Consider the following 24443-nt stretch of genomic DNA (forward strand, 5'->3'; position numbering starts at 1 on the left):
CAAAGAAGCAAAGGATTTGGAAGGCTTTTTGTGCCTCCTTCTCAGATGTACATTTTCACACTTCATTGTGTCCCCTGAGTGTTTTGGGCCAGCCTGGTATTAAACTGTCACAATCAGTGGAGCTTCCCCAAACCCCTTGAGAGACATTTCCATAGTCTTTACAGGTCACACCACTGGGAAATCGTTATTTGCTTCATTTCATCCAATAATTTGTGGTTATACACACACAACCCAAAAAGGCTCCCTTGGCCTCAGACAGCAAATACGCAAGGGTGAAACCGATGACACGCTTTGCACCAATCTCTTTGCAATAAAAAGCAGAGGCTCTTCCAGTTGCCAGGACTAGAAGACTTTCAATCATCAGTGTCGCCTACAGATGTTTCAAGTAAATCATATGCCGTTATTTTCTCCTGGTGAGATGGGTAAATGAAAAGAAAAATGATTGACCTTCCAAAAGTGGAAGTCAGGTGTGTCTTTTTTAAAAGTTATTTTCATTGTCAATTAGCAGATTTTTCATTCACAACAGAAAGCGGCATTCTACTTATCTGCTTCTGTACAGGAAATGAAAGCCTCTGAGGATACAGAAATTTATTAGATTTATTTTAGGTTAAGTGGGTGGTTCATGCATGGATAACACTGGTTTTACAAATGCATATTTGAATTCTTTTATACATTGAATGCGTATGTGGTTACATTCACATAATTATAAAACATATTTGTTATCCCAGGGGGCTCCTTCTTGTTCTTATTATTCATACTCCTGATTCAGAAACAAAATTAATTGGACTTTTGTTTACTTTCTCCTTTCCTGAAATGAATGGGAATGGCTATTTGCTGGGCACAGTGAATCATAAGCTTTCATTGTTTCGTCTCTTACAACCACCACCACCCTCCTCTATGCATTTTTTTAAAAAAAACAACAGGTAAGTATTTTCAATTCTGTCAATGGTTCTGACAACTGGAACATCTAGGGGGAAAAGAGGGTGATTGTGGTGTGGTGAGGGCGACAGCTCAAGATGCTAAAACAAATGTTTAATCAGGAATCTCTGGCCGGTCTCCAGGACCGAGTAGTTTTCTTGCCACACTGATGAGCTATTTCAACAAATAATTCAGTCGCAAAATTATGCAGAAAACATCCGGCATTTCGGGAAGCCATTTACAAATCACTGCATGAATTCGTTAAAACACACACAGAGAGAGACAGCAGTGTGTTTTGATAGGCAAACATAGACATTTGAAGTAATATTGAAGTTGCAGGTTATAAGTCTCTTCTAAATTCAGAAGAAGGTATGTGTTGCAATCAGAATATCACATTAGGAGGAAGGGGAAATCATAATCTAACCCGGTTAAGGCTGCAATCCATGTTTACCAGCAAGGAGTATACCCCATTGGACACAGTGGGATTTAATTCAAATTCAGTGATTGGGACTGCCCTGACTGGCTGCAATCCTAGGAATGAGCAAGACTGAACATAATGGGGGCTTATAGTCTTCTGAGTAAAGATGCATAGGATTAATCAAGCCATTAAATTATAAAATCAACACAATATGGGCTACCTGGTGTACAACGGGAAAGTATTCTGCTTGGAAACATCTGGAGTGGTTTTCACATTTTTCCTCGTAATCCATGGGCCTTGCAGCTGCCAAAATCTTCAGGAAGATTTTGGCAGCTGCAAGTTTTTATTAGTCTTTTGCAGAATCTGTCATTTATTCCTGTCAATTTCTTCTCAGTTTTAGTTTCTAGCTAAGGTCAGATGGGGTGGGGTAGTCAGGGAGTGGGGTATGTTTGTGTAGGTGTGTGTGGAGAAGCTCATTTCACAAATGCAGGTGAATAAACCCAGTTAGGATTTCCAGTGGTCAAGCTTCATAACACATATTTAACCTGCTTAACTTTATGGTTTCCCCACAAGCCATTCTGCTTTTTCAAGGAGTTGAGAGGCAATGGGGATTAAAAGCTGTCTACGACAGCAAGGAAGGAACCTGAATGACTGCTCGCTTATCATCAATGTGTGTCTTTGTTGCAAATTAATATGTTGCTCTTTTATCCTTTTGTTAGTATCGGCAGGCATGCAAAATACAAGCATTTGCCAAATGGCAAAGAAAGACAAATGAGTTGGGTGTGTTTCTGTGTCCGACTAAAATACATAGTCATCCAGACAATGCAATTTTGCAGTTAGAATATTGCCATTTCTATTGTAGAATAATGTATGTGGGCTTTTCTTTTCTTTGTTTAGTGTGAGGAATGACCTTCAGGGACAGCACTTGGCATGCATGATTAATAATAATAATAATAATAATAATAATAATAATAATAATTTATTACATACCCCGCTCATCTGTCTGGGCCTTCCCAGCCACTCTGGGCAAACAAACAATAAAATATCAAACATTAAAAACTTCCCTAAACAGGGATGCCTTCAGATGTCTTCTAAAGTCAGATTTGTTTCCTTTACATCTGATGGGAGGGCGTTCCACAGGGTGGGCGCCACTACCAAGAAGGCCCTTTGCCTGGTTCCCTGTAGCTTTGATTCTCGCAATGAGGGAACCGCCAGAAGGCCCTCAGCGCTGGACCTCAGCGTCCGGGCAGAATGATGGGGGTGGAGACGCTCCTTCAGGTATACTTGGCCAAGTTCGTTTAGGGCTTTAAAGGTCAGCACCAATACCTTGAATTGTGCTCGGAAACGTACTGGGAGCCAATGTAGGTCTTTCAGGACCGGTGTTATATGGTCTCGGCAAGCCATGCATAGGATCAACACATCTGAGACAGCATAAAATCGTAGAGTTGGAAAGGATCCAGAGGATCCTCTAGTCCAACCTTTCTCAACCTGTGGGTCCCCAGATGTTGTTGAACCACAGCTCCCATCACCCCTAGCTAGCAAGGCCAGAGCTCAGGGATGATGGGAGTTGTAGTCCAACAACAGGTTGAGAACCGCTGCTCTAGTCCAACCCAATGCAATGCAGCTGTCCTAAATGGGGATCAAACTTATGACCTTTGTATTATCAGCACCATGTTCCAACTGACTGAGCTATCCAGTGGTATATGATGTATGGAACATACATAAGCTAGGAAGGCACAGTACAATGGTGTGATCCCATGGGAAGGATACACATTGCACACTCCTCCCTTGTGAGCTGTGGCTTCCAATTTGCTGGAATTATGCAGGAAGCAGATGTACTGCAGTGGGCTCTGCGATAACATCAGGATGAGCCTGAAGGCGGCCAGGTGGCCAAGTGGCCATGTGTGTCTTTTAGCACCCATGTAGCAAATATGCCAAAGAGACGTGGGTGGCGCTGTGGGTTAAACCACAGAGCCTAGGACTTGCCAATCAGAAGGTCGGCGGTTCGAATCCCCCCGACGGGGTGAACTCCCATTGCTCAGTCCCAGCTCCTGCCAACCTAGCAGTTCGAAAGCACGTCAAAGTGCAAGTAGATAAATAGGTACCGCTCTGGCGGGAAGGTAAACGGTGTTCCCGTGCGCTGCTCTGGTTCGCCAGAAGCGGCTTAGTCATGCTGGCCACATGACCCGGAAGCTGTACACCGGCTCCCTCGGCCAATAAAGCGAGATGAGCGCCACAACCCCAGAGTCGGTCACGACTGGACCTAATGGTCAGGGGTCACCTTTACCTTTACCCCTAGCAAATATGCCAGCTTGGACACATTGGACCTAAAAGCTACAGGATTCCTATTCATTGCCACAAAACCAAGTTGCCTGTTTGAATGAAACATCCCAGATCAAATGCCACGTGCATTAAAAACAACCTGATATCCTTTCACATGCAATGCCTTTTGAAGGAGAGTCATTGCACTTGCATTGGCGGCCAAGTCACTGTACTGAGCAATCCAATCAATGGGCCAGGTTAGAGTGCTGTTTTAGCAGTCTCTTTAGCCATTTGGTTTATAACAGGGGTAGGCAACCTAAGGCCCGTGGGCCGGATACGGCCCAATCGCCTTCTCAGTCTGGCCTACGGGCGATCCGGGAATCAGCGTGTTTTTACAGGAGTAGAATGTGTGCTTTTATTTAAAATGCATTTCTGGGTTATTTGTGGGGCATAGGAATTCGTTCAGTCCCCCCCCCAAATATAGTCTGACCCGCCACGTGGTCAGAGGGATGGTGGACCGGCCCACAGCTGAAAAAGGTTGCTGACCCCTGGTTTATAACCCTCTCCCTACTCCAAGACATTCTCCAGCACTGCAAGCGGAAAAACTGGCTCTGGTTACCTTGGTGATAAACTAAAGCTAAAAATTACACATAATTGTTGCTGATGTCACCGCTCTCTTACTGTTTCCAAGGCTACAAAGTACCTCAATTAATTGTGATGTTTCATTCCATTTCTCCTCTGTACTTGGAAGCCTTTCCCCTCTTTTGCTCGGGCAAATTGTTTAGAAGAGGAGGTAATCTATCTAGGCCTTAGCTAATAAGGCATTCATAGCCTCTCAACCATCTTTGGTAATGATGGGGATTTATAAATTGAAAGCAGGGCTTCCTAAATTCTATAGAGCAATTTGATTCCCAGATTACCCCATTCTGTCTCCTACCCTGCAGAAAGAGAAAATCACCATCACAGAGTCCTAAGAATCTGTTTTCATAAGCAGCTTGGTTTTTTATATGTTTACAGAAGTATAATATAAGCTAGCAGCTAAGGAAACTGCTTTCATTGATGAAAGCAAAATATGGCATATATAAAAGTGTGTGTGTGTGTGGGGGGTGTTAGTCCATGTAGTTCATGAAAGCTTTATGCCAGGGGTCAGCAAACTTTTTCAGCAGGGGGCCGGTCCACTGTCCCTCAGACCTTGTGGAGGGCCGGACTATATTTTTGGCGGGGAATGAATGAATTCCTATGCCCCACAAATCAGCCAGAGATGCATGTTAAATAAAAGCACACATTCTACTCATGTAAAAACACCAGGCAGGCCCCACAAATAACCCAGAGATCCATTTTAAATAAAAGCACACATTCTACTCATGTAAAAACACGTGGGCTGGATTGAGAAGGCGATTGGGCCGGATCCGGCCCCCGGCCCTTAGTTTGCCTACCCATGCTTTATGCCATAATAAAACTTTCACTTAAAAGCATTCAGCCTTAGATATCGACCTGGGACCCAGGAAGAGCCCTGCTGAAAGGAACGCATCAGCTCACATTGGGGTTTTTTTCTATTAAATGGAACCTGGTTGGGAATTTCAGGAGGTCAGAAGGTTAGCATATTGGCAGCCTGGCTATTCTCCTTCTACTTACTGCAGCTGCTTCGTGGTAATTTATGGGGTTCAGAAAAGCTCTAGGGTGCACTAATATCTTACGCGACGGTAAAGAAATGCATTTACCACCATCGCTACAGGTTCTTCAGCCTGTGTCTGAAAAGGAACTGTGCCGCTGAGTGAGGATGTAAATGAGTTAGCTGCTCCCCAATTTTACGTCTTCAGCTCCAGAATGCAACATGCTACTGCTGGGCAAGCTAACTCGAATTACCGTATTTTTCGCTCTATAAGACGCACCAGACCACAAGACGCACCTAGTTTTTGGAGGAGGAAAACAAGAAAAACAATATTCTGAATCTCAGAAATCAGAACAGCAAGAGGGATCGCTGCGCAGTGAAAGCAGCAATCCCTCTTGCTGTTCTGGCTTCTGTGGTAGCTGCGCAGCCTGCATTCGCTCCATAAGATGCACACACATTTCCCCTTACTTTTTAGAAGGGAAAAAGTGAGTGTTATAGAGCAAGAAATACGGTAATTGCTTTTGTAATTCCTTCCTTGCCCATGTACCTGATGGAGTTGTTGATTCCTTTGGGGAAAGAGAATTCTCTCTTCCCCCGCCTCTTCTGTTACTGCAAAAAAGTCCCCAGACTAGAGGGCTATCTCCTGCCCCCTAGTGGCATGGCCTGTAAATCTAACAGGGTCACAAATGCATAGGCAGGCTAGCTCGGTGGGGAATAATTAGTGGCTGTCCACCCTTCACCTCTTAGGTGGTTGGCTGTGTCCTTCATCACTTGGCTGCACTCAGACTGCAAGAGCCTGACCTTGTCAGCACGGAGTGTTCCACCGGAGCAAAACAAAATTGCAGTTACCGTATCCTAGCAGCTTGTGCTCATTTATGTAACAGCTTCTGAAGAGTGGTAATTTATGTAGGAACTGGGTGTCCCAAACAGGGTGTGAGAGTCTACAAGGCAGGAGAATAGCTACATATAGATTCATACAGCAAGGCCAGAGGGCAGTTGCCCACCTTTCCCAATGGATAAAGGTGTAAATCGGTGAATTCTGCACTATATCTTCATCAATACCACAGAGCCTAGGATTTGCCGATCAGAAGGTCGGTGGTTTGAATCCCCGCAACGGGGTGAGCTCCTGTTGCTCGGTCCCAGCTCCTGCCAACCTAGCAGTTCGAAAGCACATCAGAGTGCAAGTAGATAAATAGGTACTGCTCCGGCGGGAAGGTAAACAGTGTCTCTGGTTCACCAGAAGCGGCTTAGTCATGCTGGCCACATGACCCAGAAAAACTTTCTGCAGACAAACATCAGCTCCCTCGGCCAGTAAAGCGAGATGAGTGCAGCAACCCCAGAGTTGTCTCGACTGGATTTAACTGTCAGGGGTCCTTTACCTTTACCTTTTTACTTACATCATCGTCGAGTCACTTTTTGGCTTTGCTTTACACAATTCAGCAGAAAAGAATATATTTGCTAAAAAAGTATGTTTAGAAGCAAACATTGGATACAAAAATACGTTTTGAGCTCGTAAATAAATAAATAAACATTGCTGGGTGCAACAAAATTGTGAAAAGTGTTTATTCTAGGCATCACAGGACCAACTCTAAGGGGCCCAGACCCCATTGGCACCCCAAAAAATATTCCACACCAAGCCACCCCAGCCTCCTTCTTTGCCACCACTGTGTGAGAGTACAGTGGTGCCTCGCAAGACGAAAAGAATCTGTTCCGCGATTCTCTTCGTCTAGCGGTTTTTTTGTCTTGCGAAGCAAGCCCATTGACAGCTTAGCAGATTAGCGCTATTAGCGGTCTAGCGGCTTTTAGCGGATCAGCTGAGAAGCGGCTTATCAGCGGATCAGCTGATAAGCGGCTTAGCGGCTTAGGAAAAGGGCGAAAAAAGCGAAAAAAACCCGCGGGAACTAGCAAGACATTTTCGTCTTGCGAAGCAACCCCATAGGGAAATTCGTTTTGCGAAGCGCCTCCAAAACGGAAAACCCTTTCGTCTAGCGGGTTTTCCGTCTTGCGAGGCGTTCGTCTTGCGGGGCACCTCTGTACAGCTAAGGTGCCTAATCACCCACATGCCTCCCTCTCTCATGGGGTGCCCTTCCTTCTCTTCTCCCCTCAGGCGGCCTTGGCTTGCACCCGGCATCCCACGAGCCCCCTGCCACAAAGGGGACTTGGCCACCACCTGCTGGCTTCCAGGCGGGGAGAGGAGGGGCTGGTGTGTGGACTGGGCCTACTGCTGACCCCAGTAACCGCCCAGATCAGCCTTTCGGCCCCAGCCCCAGCCCAGACAGCTGAAATGTGCATAGCCCAATTTGGAAATATGAATTCAGATTTCTCCTCATGCTTATCATTAATACGTGGCTAGCATGATGGGCACAAGAATTCTTCTGCTGGGGTTTTAAGGCTAGGGAAGATCTCAGATTCTGCCTCCAATCTCTCTCCCCCATGCCAAACCTTTACAGTGGTACCTTGGGTTAGACGCTTCAGGTTACAGACTCCGCTAGTACCTCGGGTTAAGAACTTTGCTTCAGGATGAGAACAGAAATCATGCGGCGGTGGTGGTGGGAGGCCACATTAGCTAAAGTGGTACCTCAGGTTAAGAACAGTTTCAGGTTAAGATCAGACCTCCAGAACGAATTAAGTTCTTAACCCGAGGTACCACTGTATCTCGAAACACATTGCAAAATTCATTATTGCAAATAGATCCATCTACCTAGTTAAGATTGTCAGAGGCAAGTATCAGGAGGTGAGCCCTGCCACTCTCAAACTCCACACACACTGAATTCACTCAGGGTTGGAATGCACTGTAGGGACGCTGTTTTCCCCCATGGGGCTTGAACTGGGTGTTCTGCAGATGCACCCCTCCCTTATTTTCCATGCCACTGGGCTTGCTAACCAGAGAAAAGAAGTCCAGAGAGTTCAAGGCAGAACACAGACAGCATAAACTAGAATTGTCATGAAGCTGGAAGTCACGTGACCCAAGAGAACCAACCTCACCGTTGCTAAACCCATAGCACTCTCCAAGTATGGGCGATTTGTTGACAAGATTAACCAGTTGACTTCCCCAGTGCACTTAAAGCTTATTTAGCAGCAAACCCAGAAAGCAGGCAATGCTCTGGGCTCTGCTGCACACAAAAAAGGAACTGTCTGCGTTGTTCATGCACTAATTCACTTTTGTTTGGTCTCCATACAAAGTTGATCTGAGATCTACAATGCTTGTTGTTCTGTCAAGTCCGTACACAACAACCAGGGCACAATCCTTTTAATTATATTCAACAAAAAGAAGGGCAGAAGTTACATGAACAAGGCTGGCTTGCGTAACTGATCGTGAGAAGGAAACCTAGTATTTAAAGCAAATGCTAAAGTTTGATTTCCCTCTCCCTCCCTCCCCCAATAAACACACACATTCCATGTCATCAAAATAGATTTTGGGGCCTAGCTCATAAATCTCCCAAACAGGGACCTCCATTGCCTAAAGGTAAATATAAATCATACTGGGAAGACACTCAACCATGAAATGATTCTGTTAACATGTCATCTGTCTAGAATATTTTCAAACCTTCAATAGAAGGGTCTAAATTATGAAGGTGGTCAGATCTAGCAAAGTTGACAATTGGGTATTTGATATTTTTAACCTCATCCATCTGCTGTGTGTATGCCTGCACATATAAACACCTCTCAGTGTATGCTTGCATATATAAGCAAATGATTATGCAATGCTGAACTGACCATTTAAAAGAAAAACAGGGTTAATAAATTCTTCAGTGTTTATCTTGTGCAAAGCATTACATCAGGGAGATAAATATATTTTTCAGCTGGGATATGCTTGTGAAATTTTTAGGGGAAGGGTTAATGACTGAGGTATACAAAAATGATGGAATGAATAAAAACAACACTATGTTGCAGTAGAAAAGGCATAGAGTGTCTAATGTACAACAGTTTCATAATTAGATGTACTGGTGTTATGAATAAAACTTAACTGTTTCTGACAATGAGTGGAAGGAAAAAGTGAACTGGTCTTTGGTCAGAAGAAAGGATTAGTTGCTCAGAGCACCAAATCACATTTTAAAATCGATACAGCCACAAAGATGCATAGTTGCCATAAAAACCATCAAGACCTTGCACTCTGCTTGAAACTGATGCTACAAAACTGGTGCTGAGCTTAAGACCTCTGCCTTCTGTTTGGTGTTACTGCCATCTTTGATTTATTAGAACCAACCTGGAGCCAACCTGGAGCTCTCCAGATGTTGGTGCATGCTGGCTGACTGGGGTTGGTGGAAGTTGCAGTCCACAACATCTGGAGGTCATCAGGTTGACCTAGGCATGGATGTGGGGATCTGCAACATAGTTGCTGAAAGGAGCACAGGCAACAGAACAGCCACAGCTTTCCCTCCAACTGCCATTTTATTTGTTTGTTTGTTTGTTTGTTTGTTTGTTTGTTTGTTTGTTTATATCCCGCTCATCTGGCTGGGTTTCCCCAGCCACTCTGGGCAGCTCCCAACATAACATTAAAAACACAGTAAAAGATCAAACATTAAAAACTTCCCTAAACAGGGCTGCTTTCAGATGTTTTCTAAAAGTCAGATTGTTGTTTATTTCCTTGACATCTGATGGGCGGGCGCCACTACCCAGAAAGCCCTCTGCCTGGTTCCCCGTAACCTCACTTCTCACAGGGAGGGAACCACCAGAAGGCCCTCTGAGCTGGACCTCAATTTACATGGGGCAGCCAATGATGTTCTGAATAGCTGGCATCTGTCTGTCTCAAGAGACAAATGAGTGCACTTCCGGGGGGGGGGGGATGAAGTCAAACCGCTGTGTTAACCGCATCAAAGTTACCTCCCCAAGGTGCAATCCTGGGCAATGTGTATGAAAGTCTTGGACTGTCCGGATAACAAGACCCCCATCTTGGCCTTGCTGATGTGATCCAAAGAAAAGGAAAGCAAAACATGGAGGCATACAAATCACCATTCAACCGTCTTAGGGATTCTGCTCTAGATTTGTGCAGGGTTTACTCCATAGCCTTTTCTTCTCCCGAAGAGGCAGCCAAAGTTTAGGATCAGAGTTTTTCTTCTCCTAGATAAGCTACCCTCCCAGGTGGACGAACCCCATCTGCCCCTCACCTTCCCTCTACAAACACGAGCAAAAACCTCCATCTTAACAGGAAAAGCCCAACCCTTCAGCTGTCCAGATTTTAAAGAAACATTTGGGTTTGTGTGCGTGCTGTTGACACCACACATGTGTAAGGTAACTAAAGCTGGAGCCCACGGATGGCTGGTTTGGGTAATTATGTAAATTTTTTTTGTTCATCTGGTGTGATTTTTACATCTGTTGCATTATGCGCAAATGCAGCGGGGCAGAACAATTTCCGTCTCTTTTGGCTGAATGGGATTCAATGCCATCTTCTGGAGGACAAATATTAGAAGGTGTGAATATAACATTTGCGATGACCCAAAGCTTGCTGTAAGGGACGTGGGTGGCGCTGTGGGTTAAACCACAGAGCCTAGGACTTGCCGATCAGAAGGTCGGCGGTTCGAATCCCCACGACTGGGTGAGCTCCCGTTGCTCGGTCCCAGCTCCTGCCAACCTAGCAGTTCGAAAGCACATCTAAGTGCAAGTAGATAAATAGGTACTACTCCGGCGGGAAGGTAAACAGCGTTTCCGTGCGCTGCTCTGGTTTGCCAGAAGTGGCTTAGTCATGCTGGCCACATGACCCGGAGGCTGTACACTGGCTCCCTCAGCCAATAAAGCGAGATGCGCGCCACAACCCCAGACTCGGTCACGACTGGACCTAACGGTCCCTTTAGCTTTTAAGGGGTCCCTTTACCTTTTAAAGCTTACTGTGGGATGCACAGTTCTAGTTCCTTATTATTTTCTACATATTATGGCGATTATTGGAATGGGAGCACCATGCCTGACAGTGTGTTTCACCCAAACAAAGCCTTGGGCAGGTTTCATCTGTAGTATGAAACCAATACTCTGTCTACTGATAAGGCTTTCCCCATCTCCTACTGAGCTCATCGCAATTTTCTTATTTAGGAATATAAGGAATTTCTCCCTGCCATATGTAAGCATACTGCTGATACGATTAGTCGTGCAGCAGTTTATGCTGTTTCCATTTACACAGAACTGTTCATTAGATCTGTGTCATGTCACAAAGAACTCTGCGTAGCTCCAAAGTATGCAGAGTGCTGTGCCCACTAAAATTGATCCAGGCCTACGCTCAAGCCTGTGGTTTATCATGATGGGAATAAGCTTATACAAACCTTGGACTCACGCATTCCCCCACCCTGATTCCCTATAAATCCCCCAAGCTTTACCCCTGGGCCACACCAGATTTCATCCTGAACAGCCTTAAAGTAAGTACTCATGCCCAGGACTGCCCCTATTTTCACCTGGCATTTCCTCCAGAAATGGCTAGAAGTGTGCAAAATATAAATCAGGAACAGCTACTACCGTAAGGCAGTAGAGGTGAAATAATTTTTAGGTTGCTGAAAACCATGGTGCTCAGTCCCTTGGCTTGTGATTGGCATTTACAGCCCCTCAATTAGAAGGCAGATCAGTCCAGTCAGCTAAAACGACCGTACAGAATTAATGAAGTCAAAATAATAGGAAAAGAGAATGCTTCGCAAAAATGAGTCAGGTACAGCAAATCAATACTTCATATTGTTGCCTGTCCTGATTCTGAACTCAGCTGCCTCCCTCTATTTCCAGACAAAATGATGCCCAACTCTATACTATGTTACTGTCATTAATGCAGCCTCTTCAGCTGCAGATTTCAGAACTAGCCTCATTTCTCTAGCCTCATTTCTATGTAAATATATTTTAGCAAAACAATTAGCACTTTTAAGAAATCAAGAGGTGGTGGCGTTTTGTTGGGGGGAGGAAGGAACTATTCTAAGGGAACAGGAGAAGTAATATCGAGGGGGACACAAAGCTGAACCCTAGATCTACCTCCAGTCAAAGAAATTTGTGAGCAAAAGGCCTGGACAGAAATCACAAAGAAATGTTTATGCTCATGCTATATAATAATAATAATAATAATAATAATAATAATAATAATAATAATAATGGCCCCTCTGGTAGCCAGGCTATAATGGAGAACAGCCTTTACCAAAGGTGTCATGGGCTTGGAGACACTCGAACTCAGGACGAAAGGGAGAAACAAGCTAACAGGAAGGCACGTTTGGCAAACCCTCACCATGATCAACCCCTGCCCGGAAACCTATGTCTCCACTGTGGAAGGACGTGTGGATCCGGAATTGGCCTCCACAGTCACTTACTGTTAAAACCGTGCTCATGGAAGACAATCTTACTCGGCTACGAGTGACCGCCAAAGAAGAAGAAGACCGTTGGGATATGTTGTGAGTATTTTCAAACAAAGAAAAAAACCATCCCCAAGGCATTTGTTTTTGAAATAAATTGATGTGCTGGAAATAAGTAACCCAGAAGACTTCTGTTTAAATAGTGTGAAGGTGTTTTGTTTAAAAGTGTGAAGGTGTTCAGATGCTACAACAAGTCCAAAGATCTGGAGACGTGGCGCCAACAGCTGGCTTGGAATCTTACTTGGCTACGAGAGATCGCCAAAGAAGAATAAAGGAGAATGGAGGCCCAACATGTTCCAAGTGGGAGCTATCAGTGAAATCTGGACAGAAAGACTAGTCAGCAGAGAGAGACCAAATTCCTTCCCTCCTGAAGTCCCCCAAGATATCCAGCTGCATGGAAGCTTCCAGAAGCTGCCCCGGTTCAATATCCCAGTTGTATCCTTTTGAGGGCAGTAGATATTCTCTGAGCAACTTAACGTTCCTGAAGTCAGAGTCAGGATATTGTGAGGAAGCGGGGGCTACATTAACATTTTCTCATCGTAACACCCTTTCCCTCTTCCCTAATATAGTGGGCAAGGAGCTACAAAGGAAGAATATGCTCTGAGTGTTTTCCTTGGAGACATATATAGACTATTGTACTGGTGGATGAAAATATGGCATCTGAAGGTTGCTAGGCAACTGCCAATACCTTCACCTGCAATTTCCTAATAATCCACTGGGGGCAGCAGGTGAAGTCACTGATGATGTTGCTTCACTCCCCAACTCTTTGCCTGCCCTTCTTACAGAACCAGCCTGGTAATACTATGCAGAGACTGGGGGATATCTGGCTAGACAAGTGAGACACAGTTATTTTTCTCAGGGTAGAGGCATCTGTTCTGGAAACTGCGATGCCTCTGGCTACTAGAGGAGCCTACCTTGAAGCCAGCGATCTTTGGAGAACCCAGGGGAAAACATAATGTTTGTATTTAGCGTTTTTAATTTTAGCCATAAGTCTCTCCAAAGAACATTGTGGAAATGTGGTCCTTTGACAATTAATGCCTAGTCAACATGCCTGAGCCACGTCCTGGAGTTATCATGTCTTTTCATGGATGCTCTTTATTATGATGCTACTGATGGTTATTTATTCCATTTCTAAATGGCCCTTCATCACTTAAGGTAAAGGTAAAGGTAAAGGACCCCTGGACAGTTAAGTCCAGTCAAAGGCAACTATGGGGTTGCGGTGCTCATCTCACTTTCAGGCCAAGGGAGCCAGCGTTTGTCCACAAACAGCTTTCCAAGTCATGTGGCCAGCATGACTAAACCACTTCTGGTGCAACAGGACACCGTGATGGAAACCAGAGTGCACGGAAATGCTGTTTACCTTCCCGCTGCAGCGGTACCTATTTATCTACTTGCACTGGCATGCTTTCGAACTGCTAGGTTGGCAGGAGCTGGGACAGAGCAACGGGAGCTCACCCCGTCGCGGGGATTCGAACCACCGACCTTCTGATCGGCAAGTCCAAGAGGCTCAGTGGTTTATACCACAGCACCACCCGCATCCCTATCATCACTTAACATCCTATAAGCAGTATTTATTCCTAGCTAGGATTGAGCTTCAGACATTACAAAGATTTGGTGAAGAATAAAAAAATAGGATGGTTAGGAGCTTACTTAATAAATTCAGTATTTTGTCCTATGGAAATAATACCAGAATATATTATTCCGTCATGCAGATTTATATGCAGTTTTGGGGGAAGAAAGAGATAAATCATAGACTGAAAGACAACCATTCCCATGTCCTCTTCTATATTTCTTCCTATCACCTGCTGATATTTTACAGTACTTCATCATGACTGTTGTTCTTTAAAGCTGTTTACAGCCTCTATCTGATAAAAATTTATGGGTATTAGTTTAGAAACTTGAAGCTTCCCTCACTGCTTTAATTGCTACAGCCTGTTTTACACATGTGCAAAGGGCAAAAGAGAGAGGGGGAGAAAAGAGAGAGAGATGAATTGCTGCTTAAGTTTGAATAATTTTTGAAGGGGGGACGGCAGTCTGGGTTGTGCAACAGAGATAATACGATGCAGGATGTTGGAGAGCCTCATCTGCATATAAATAGACCTAATCAGAAATGCAAATAGCAATCAGGAGAATTCTTTTTTTTTTTTACACCCCATGGTAATTGTGCGATTGTACAGATAATAAAAGGTCAAATATTTTCATTGCCTAAGCTTTCAAATTGCTAGTAGCAAGTAACTATCCTTCCCTTTGCACAATGGAATATGGAAGAAACCGGCATATACCAGCTGGCAATCAACCTGGGGAAAATGCTTAAGAGATGCCATCCTGCTTTTGTTACAACTGTCCCTCTTTCATTCATATTCCTTAATGGTCTTCATAATCCTGGGTCCCTCGGCCAGGTGGAAACAAGACAGCCACCTAACAACATGTGAACTCAAATGCTCGTTTATATTCAGGAATGGCAAGAAAGCGTTTCATATTTTTCATGTGCAAATAAGCAGTAAGAGAAGGGTGCAACTGATCTGACACACATAACAGTTTCAAAATTGCCTTTGCTGCACAATAACACAAGACCTTTCCCCCATCAAAATAACCTTGTAATGTGCTGTATATTTTCGGTAGCGGCCTTTACTTCTTTGGAAACAAATGGTATATCCACTATGAGCTCATCTTAAACATTCTATGGCATGCTATGTATTCGTTACTAGGGGCTGTGTGCCTGTTCACTCTGTTCACCAATGCCACTGCCATTCCCCCCCACATTGACCTCCTAGGGCTTCCTCTTGCAACTACTAAGCTTCATAGTCCCATTCCTGTTTCTAAAGCCATTTCTATGCCTCCTCTCCCTGCAGCGCAAACACTCCAGGATAATATACGCTACTGTCTCTTTAGGATGAATGGGATGCTAAGAGCCAGCCTGTCAGATACCCTGTTCAGTCAGAGAAGGTTCAGCTCAGCCCATCAATGCTGTACATATCTGGGGGGCACTGTGGGTTAAACCACAGAGCCTAGGACTTGCCGATCAGAAGGTCGGCAGTTCGAATCCCCATGACAGGGTGAGCTCCTGTTGCTCAGTCCCAGCTCCTGCCAACCTAGTAGTTCGAAAGCACGTCAAAGTGCAAGTAGATAAATAGGTACTGCTCCAGCGGGAAGGTAAACAGTGTTTCCGTGTGCTGCTCTGGTTCGCCAGAAGCGGCTTAGTCATGCTGGCCACATGACCCAGAAGCTGTATGCCAGCTCCCTCAGCCAGTAAAGTGAGATGAGTGCCGCAACCCCAGAGTCGTCCTCGACTGGACCTAATGGTCAGGGGTCCCTTTACCTTTACCTTACTTGTTAATCAAGTATCTATTCTAAATTGCCACACTGAATCTGGAATGTCATATTGAAAACAACACTTGGTACCAGGAGTGAAATGCATGATTGTAGGAAGATACCATGGAATATTTGAGGACTCCGTGTTCTTTACCTTTCTCACAAGAGCCTGCTGAGAAATGGAAGGAGGAAAAGTTTAAGTGCAGTAAGAAGGGAGAGACACTGAAACACAGCTACTCCCAACTCCCTGTACTCAAACATCTGCCCAAAACACAATTTCCCTTTCAGTTTCCTCCATCCCTGCCTTATTGAAACCTGCTGTTTTTTGAAATCACCGCTTTCCCCCGCTGTGTATCTGAAGAAGTGTGCATGCACACGAAAGCTCATACCAAGAACTGACTTAGTTGGTCTTTAAGGTGCTACTGGAAGGAATTTGTTTTGTTTCCCCCGCTCAGTGTCCCTCCCTTCTTGCTCCCATATTACAGGCCACTGCTGTTGTATACCCTGCCTTCACTTTTGCTCCCCTGCCCTGCAAATCCAGGATTGTGATCTGGCACTACAAATCCTTCAGTGGTGTGATGACAACCTTACATTTTTATTACATAGAGAAATAGAGAGAAAGCTTTATTTAAAAAAAACAACCCTATGGAAATATTATATGTTCTTATTCTGGGAGAATGCACTACTTGCATGTAGATCAGGGCAAGCAAGAATCTAACAACAACAACAATTTATTATTTATACCCCACCCATCTGGATGGGTTTCCCCAGCTACTCTGGGCGGCTTCCAGCAAAATATTAAAATACAATAATTCATCAAACCTTAAAAGCTTCCCTAAACAGGGCTGCCTTGAGATGTCTTCTCAAAGTCAGATAGTTGTTTATTTGCTTGATATCGGATGGGAGGGTTCCACAGGGCGGGCAACACTACCGAGAAGGCCCTCTGCCTGGTTCCCTGTAACCTCACTTCTCGCAGTGAGGGAACCGTCAGAAGGCCCTTGGAGCTGGACCTCAGTGTCTGGGCAGAACGATGGGGGTGGAGACGCTCCTTCAGGTATACTGGGCCGAGGCCATTTAGGGCTTTAAAGGTCTTAATAGTAGCATTTCTTAATCAGGGTTAACTTATGATGCAATGATGTACCAAATTTCACAGTTGCATTTCCCTGTTGAAATGGTGCTGTCTGTGTGAGGAATGGCAATCTAGCAAGCTAAGAGAGCCACCTAGTGCCATACCTTGGGATCTTGAAAAGTGTTTTCACAGGATGCATGTCGAATAAAGGCGGGTCCCCGTCACCCAGTTCAATGGCTGTGATCCCAAGAGACCAAACGTCGCAGCGAGCATCATAGGAGTAGTCATACTGCTGTTCACAAGCAATGACCTAGCAAATACAAAGGAAGAGTTAACAATTGCCCTATTGTCCAAGCAGGGCATACATATTTAGGCTACATCCACACCACACATTTAAAACACATTGTTTCCCCGCAAAGAATCCTGGGATCTGTAGATTTATGAGCACTAAACTACAGTTTCCAGAATTCTTTTTGGGGGGACAGGGCGGATTCTACTTTAAGTATTCGGTGTGAATGTAACCTTAGTTACCAATTCCGATTCAAGTCTACCATTGACAGACACACCCATTCAAATTTTCTGCATAAATTCAGGGTGCAAGTGTTCTTAATTTTTAACGGTGGCCACAGAATGCACAAAAAAATTAATTCTTGCCATCGGATGCTAATTATTCCAAAATAATTACAGTCTTTGAAATCCTCTGGCAACGTTTCCTTTTGAAAACAATGTTGCTTTTTATCCTCTTTAGTGCATACGTTTGCAGAGCGAGAAAGAAAGCATGGGCATCTAAAGGGGAAATGTGGTCTTCCTGCAGGAATTATTGCATTTTGCTCATTTATTCTTCCACATTTACATCCCACCATCATGGAATCCCAATGCAGCTTACATGTGGATCAAATCTCAGCATTTCAAATTATTAATATTTACATTTTCCTGACAAAAAGGCAACGGTTTATTCCCCACAAAAATATTAACAGAGAGCAAGAATAAGTACTTAAAAAGCAGCTCCTCCTTTTAAAGGCAGAGGGGGTGGAACAAGGCAGGTGGAATAGTTTGTCCCTGAATGTTCCAGCAGTCTCTCTCCCGTAAAGACTGACCAGAGAAAGAGATCTCAGTGGACAGCTCAGCAAATTAAGTGCCAAAGAAACCAAGCTAGAAAACCCATTCCATAGCATAGATCAGCCTTCCCCAAGCTTGTTACCCCCAGATGTTACTGGGTTACAGCTCCCATCATCCCTGATCACTGGAGGTAGTCCTGCCACATCTGGAGGGAACCAGGTTAGAGAAAGCTGGAGGAGAAGGTGCCGCCATGATGAAACCATGGTCCAACTGTCTTATCTCTAAGGGAATGGGAAGATACATACAGAATGAACTTCTCCCCAAACATTAACACCAGAGGTTAAGTTTTTGTTTTTTGTTTGTTTAGTCGTTTAGTCATGTCCGACTCTTCGTGACCTCATGGACCAGAGCATGCCAGGCATTCCTGTCTTCCACAGCCTCCCACAGTTTGGTCAAACTCATGTTCATAGCTTCGAGAACACTGTCCAACCATCTCGTCCTCTGTCGTCCCCTTCTCCTTGTGCCCTCCATCTTTCCCAACATCAGGGTCTTCTCATGAGGTGACCAAAGTATTGGAGCCTCAGCTTCAGGATCTGCCCTTCCAGAGAGCACTCAGGTTTGATTTCCTTAAGAATGGATCGGTTTGATCTTCTTGCAGTCCATGAGACTCTCAAGAGTCTCCATACATCACTACTGGGAAAACCATGGCTTTAACTATACAGACCTTTGTCAGCAAGGTGATGTCTCTGTTTTTAAGTTAAGTTTGAGGTGGCTGCAAATTGTGGCTAGGTAGAAGCCATAAGTGCCATAGGGCTTCAGGGTCCTTTCAAGGGAAATGAAAGAAAAGCAGAAACCAACATGACTAGTGATGGGGAGCATGTGGCTAAGCTGATGTTGAACTCCAACATCTGTCAGCTGAAGACCCATCTTTCCCAGTAGTCAAGGGAAGATGGGGTCATAGTTCTAACAACATCTGGGTCCCCATCACTGATAGAACTGGTTTCACGCCCAGAATCCATGGGAATCCTACCAGCTTGGGCACAGGTTATCCACCCCCACCCCACACTTTAGATACCACTTTCAGTATGTGGCAATGCCACATTAGAGAGAGAGAGAGAGAGAGAGAGAGAGAGAACCCAAATCCACAAAAATTCTATATGTTTATTTGGAAAGCTATAAGGATAATGGTGATGATTATGATGATATATTTATATGCCACTCATCTGACTGGGTTGCCCCAGCCACTATGTTACTCTAAAAAAAAAAAAAAAAGGTAAAGTACCCCTGGACGGTTAAGTCCAGTCAAAGGCGACTATGGGGTTGAGGCACCCATCTCGCTTTTCAGGCCAATGGAGCCGGAGTTTGTACACAGACAGCTTTCTAGGTCATGTGGTCAGCATGACTAAACTGCTTCTGGTGCAACAGAACACCGTGACGGAAACCAGAGTGCATGGAAATGCTGTTTACCTTCCCGCCGGAGCGGTACCCATTTATCTACTTGCACTGGCATGCTTTTTGGCAGAAGCTGGGACAGAGCAACCCGAACTCACCCCATCACGGGGATTCAAACTACCGACCTTCTGATCGGCAAGCCCAAGAGGCTCAGTGGTTTAGACTACAGCGCCACCCGCATAGGTTACTCTACTCCTATTCCAGCGATATGTCTGGCTTTCATAGACTGATGACTGACTGTCATAGAAAATTAGCATTTAAATTGACACAAAACTATGAGAAACTGGCCAAATGTAGACACATGGTTCAAGAGGGTCTATATGTTTTGTATGATTCAAAAAACAAAAAGGAAGCACAGAGAATACAGGATTGCTCAGCAACGCCTTTAAAAAGTATTACTGGATTCTACACTGCAAAACTATCCACCCGCCGCCGCCGCCTCTCTCCTCAGAATACACAACACATGCATTCAAAAAAACATAGCCGCAGGCATACAATGTATAACACGGCGTGATTATAGCTGTGGCGCGAGACTAGCTGGAGACCTGAACTGGACAATTAGCACCACTGACCCACCAAGCTGGGAAGAAGCTGGAGTTTAAAAGGTCTGAGCCTCCTGGGGGGAAAGCTGGTGATGTTACTAGCTAAGCAGCTTATGAGGTATGCCGGCATTATGCTGACAAATGGATCAGTGTACACACATTCAAAACCCTGAATATGGCACAATCTAGTTACCCTTGCTCCAAGGAGAGCAAAAGAGCTGGCCAAGCAAACAAAATTCACTGTCCAATTTTTGTAATGTTAAGACACGGTTTAATTTAATTTACAGCACCAAGGCAAGATGCTATACATATTATACATGCATGCAACTCGGTTTTGTATGTTCTATAGAGAGCCTGTGTGGTGTAGTGGTTAAGAGCGGTAGTCTTGTAATCTGGTGAACTGGGTTCGCTTCCCTGCTCCTCCACATGCAGCTGCTGGGTGACCTTGGACTAGTCACACTTCTCTGAAGTCTCTCAGCCTCACTCACCTCAGAGTGTTTGTTGTGGGGGAGGAAAGGAGAATGTTAGCCGCTTTGAGACTCCTTCGGGCTGTGATAAAGCAGGATATCAAATCCAAACTCCTCCTCTTCTTCTTCTTATATGGATTCTGTGCTAGGGAGACTATCTTCAGATTTCTAACTTGCATGGATCATGACAGCAAGAGTGTGTGTGTGTGTGTGTGTGTGTGTGTGTGTGTGTGTGTTGAATGATGGTAGTGGGGGATTGACTGATGTAAGACAGAGTGGTTTACATCGCATTTTATATTTTAAGAGCTGGAGCAATGCTCTTTCAGTCAGCAGACTGGCAATAGGAATGAATGGCGTTTAAATGGCGGGTGTATCTGAGCTAAAATAAATCAGCCTCATTTGCCTCTCAATCCAATCACTCTCTTGCTTTCCATTTGTCATACAACTATTTGAATATACATAAAATGCTCTGTATTCAAATACACAGGAGCTACGAGAAAATGTAAGGATAATAGGCATGGAAATATATTGCTGCTCTTTTCTAACCAGAAAAATCAGGTACAAACACGAGGCTTGCTTAAGAGGTCAGTCTGCTCCACGGTAACTCAACATATAGCTCCGGGGTAGGCAACCTAAGGCCCAGGGGCCAGATGCGGCCCAATTGCCTTCTCAATCCAGTCCGCGGACAGTCCAGGAATCAGCATGTTTTGACATGAGTAGAATGTGTGCTTTTATTTAAAATGCATCTCTGGGTTATTTGTGGGGCATAGGAATTTGTTCATTTTCCCCCCCTTCAAAATATAGTCTGGCCCACCACATGGTGTGAGGGACAGTGGACCGGCCCACAGCTGAAAAAGGTTGCTGACCCCTGATATAGCTCTTCTTCCAGTTCAAGAAAAAGCTTTAAACAAGGTATGTTTCATCTACGGAAGAATACAGAGCTGGGAAATAGCAGCCGGATTTTATGTTTTTAGAAATGGACACGATATGCAAGGATGGGGGGGGGGGGAATGATCCAGTTTTCATTTAAAAGCAAACTCATCTAGTTTGCACTTTCCCAAAAAAATATGTGGATTGAAATACAGTGGTACCTCAGGTTAAGTACTTAATTCGTTCTGGATGTCCGTTCTTAACCTGAAACTGTTCTTAACCTGAAGCACCACTTCAGCTAATGGGGCCTCCCACTGGCACCGCGTGATTTCTGTTCTCATCCTGAAGTAACCTGAGGTACTATTTCTGGGTTAGCGGAGTCTGTAACCTGAAGCGTATGTAACCTGAGGTACCACTGTACAGTACAGCCATCCTTTGACATTCACACAGAAATTTGCAACGCAGTTGTTCAGCCAAGTGATGGGCAGTGTGCAACTAAGTTTTACTTAGAGTAGATCCATGGAAATTAATGACTCTACCATACTCATGTCCATTGATTTTACTGGGTCTACTCAGAGTAAAGCTTGGTAGAATACCATCCAATGTGTACAAAAACGGATATACTAAAGTGTGCATTTAAATGCCTGCATTAGTGAAAATGTCACATGGGTTCTGTGGCACACTGGAAGAAAATTCCAGAATCTGTATTTTCACAATTCTATATTCGGCCAAGCAAAATGTTACAAAAAAGTGTGCAACGTGTTTGAGTTCTCCATAATTCTTCATCAGGTTAGAAGGGAAAGAAAATGGAGATGGCGGCAAGGGGGAGCTGGTTGATGCTGGAATTGTTAGAATTCCTGATCTATGATTGCAGTCATGGGATTTTTGTCTTTCACATGACGGTATATGTTTTGACTCCACAGTGGGAGGTGACGGAGACAGGCTGTTTGTATTACTGTGTTCCGTGAAGTGGGACTATTGTCCTTTGTTTTTTTCTCTTTGCTGTCTGATGCTAGAGAGAGAGGGAGCCATGTTGCAGTGCTCCGTGTGTGTTTATATGTAAATGAAGTAGATTAGCCAAAATGCTGAGTTGCTGAGGTCTGTCACGCAAGATGCTAAGACTCTGCAGATCCCTAAGTGTGCTGGTGTCGGTTGGCATCAGTCGCTGTGATGTTCGGACTGATGAAAGCTTATGAAGCTCTAGAACGATTGACCAGGACTGAGGGAACATGCCAGTCGGGCATGTGTCTCTGCCAGGGTCCTACTCATATACAGTGGTGCCCCGCAAGACGAACGCCTCGGAAGACGAAAAACTCGCTAGACGAAGCAGTTTTTCGTTTTCTTAGCCGCTTCGCAAGACGCATCTCCCTATGGGCTGGCTTCGCAAAACGAAGCTTGCCCCGCAAGCTCTGGGGATAGTGGGGAAGCGCAGCGCGTCTTCCCCGCTGTCCCCGGACCTCTTTTGAAGCAAGGGGCGGCGGGGAGAAGATCGCTTCTCCCCGTTGCCAGCCCCGTTGCCAGCCCCGTTGCCAGACCTGTTTTAAAGCAAGGGAAGGGGCAGCGGGGAGAATCGCTTCTCCCCGTTGCCGCCCCTTGGTTCAAAAGGGGTCCGGGGACGGTCTCCATAGGAACGCATTGATTGATTTTCAATGCATTCCTATGGGAAACCGTGCTTCGCAAGACGAAAAACTCGCAAGAAGAAAAAACTTGCGGAACGAATTAATTTCGTCTTGCGAGGCACCACTGTATAGGCTGAACTTCTGACAGGAATCATGAGGAGAGTCTGCTTTTAATCATGATTTTAGGAGGGTTAGGGTTAGGGTTAGAGAGAGCAATGAGTTGCATAGAGAGAATAACTCAAAAGCATTAGAGAACAGGCTGAAGAAGATATGGTGAAGTAAAACTGCACACAAATGGTTAATGCTTGCCATTATGAGTTATGCCTGGGCAAAATTTAAAGGAGTAAATGACAGATATAGCTTTTATTTTTAAAAATATATAATTTATTTGATTGTGAGGCGTCCTCCCAGAATGATGACTCAGCGTTTACATCCTGAATAAAAACCCGTCATATCTTGGCATTTACCATTAACAGAGACTGTCAAAATGCAAGGGGCAACAATATGGCAGGAAGCTTAACACATTTCAAGCTTTTGAAATTTCTTCATCCTCTTTCCAAAAACATCTGTTCCCAATAATGTCACTTCACTAAAATCATGTAAATGAACTCCTTAGAGGCAGTAACTCAGAAGGAAGTCACAGCCAATTTTGCTAGGCATAGCAAAATCAATTGCCTTTCATTTTTAGCCCTCCCATTTTGAAATATATATATAAAAAATAGCCATCGGCTCAGTTATAAGGCAGCAAAACAATATATATGGAGGCTGTCCAATCATTAAAACACATCCCCAGCCCTGAAAAGAAACAGTTTTATCTATAGTTAATCAAAGGATCCATAGAATCCATTTGTTAATGAAGTAGAATCATGTAGAATTGGAAGGGACCCTGTGGATAAATGCCTGCAATGCAGGAATATGCAGCTGTCCCATATGGGGATCGAACCTGCAACCTTGGGGTTATCAGCATCATGCTCTAACCCATGGTTAGGCAACCTAAGGCCTGGGGGCTGGATCTGGCCCAATTGCCTTCTAAATCTGGCCCGCAGACGGTCCGGGAATCAGCGTGTTTTTACATGAGTAGAATGTGTCCTTTGATTTAAAATGCACCTCTGGGTTGTGGGGCCTGCCTGGTGTTTTTACATGAGTAGAATGTGTGATTTTATTTAAAATGCATCTCTGGGTTACTTGTGGGGCTAGGAATTCGTTCATTATTATTTTTTTCTTTCTTTTTTAAAAATAACTTTTTATTCAAAATTAAAACGAAACATATTATCCAGAAACATACTATCCTTATTTTCCCATTTTCCCTCCCTTCCCCTCCCTCCCCCCACAGAAGAGAAGCTGTGCTTGATTAGAAAGGCAAGGGCAAATCCCTGCCTCAGTGTCTGTTCTATGAATTCACCCTAAATATCTTCACACTCATGAAGACAGGCGAACTAATATCAGTGTATTGGAAGAAGCAAAGATCACCAGTGTTGAAGCAATGATTCTTCAACATCAACTTCGTTAGACTGGTCATGTGCGGATGCCTGA

At 44.5% G+C, this 24443-nt stretch overlaps 1 protein-coding gene across 2 annotated transcripts in view; it reads right to left on the reverse strand.

Moving 5' to 3' along the window:
- The window catches only part of MYO3B (myosin IIIB), a 309308-nt gene that overhangs the window by 210744 nt on the left and 74121 nt on the right, over positions 1-24443 (reverse strand). For both annotated transcript variants that reach the window (XM_081847505.1, XM_081847504.1), the window contains one exon: positions 17066-17211. In XM_081847505.1, coding sequence (XP_081703631.1) covers positions 17066-17211 — 146 coding nt within the window. The remainder of the gene's footprint in view (positions 1-17065; positions 17212-24443) is intronic.

The sequence above is a fragment of the Podarcis erhardii genome, assembly GCF_964252035.2.
Source record: "Podarcis erhardii genome assembly, chromosome: 1".
Taxonomy (NCBI): domain Eukaryota; kingdom Metazoa; phylum Chordata; class Lepidosauria; order Squamata; family Lacertidae; genus Podarcis; species Podarcis erhardii.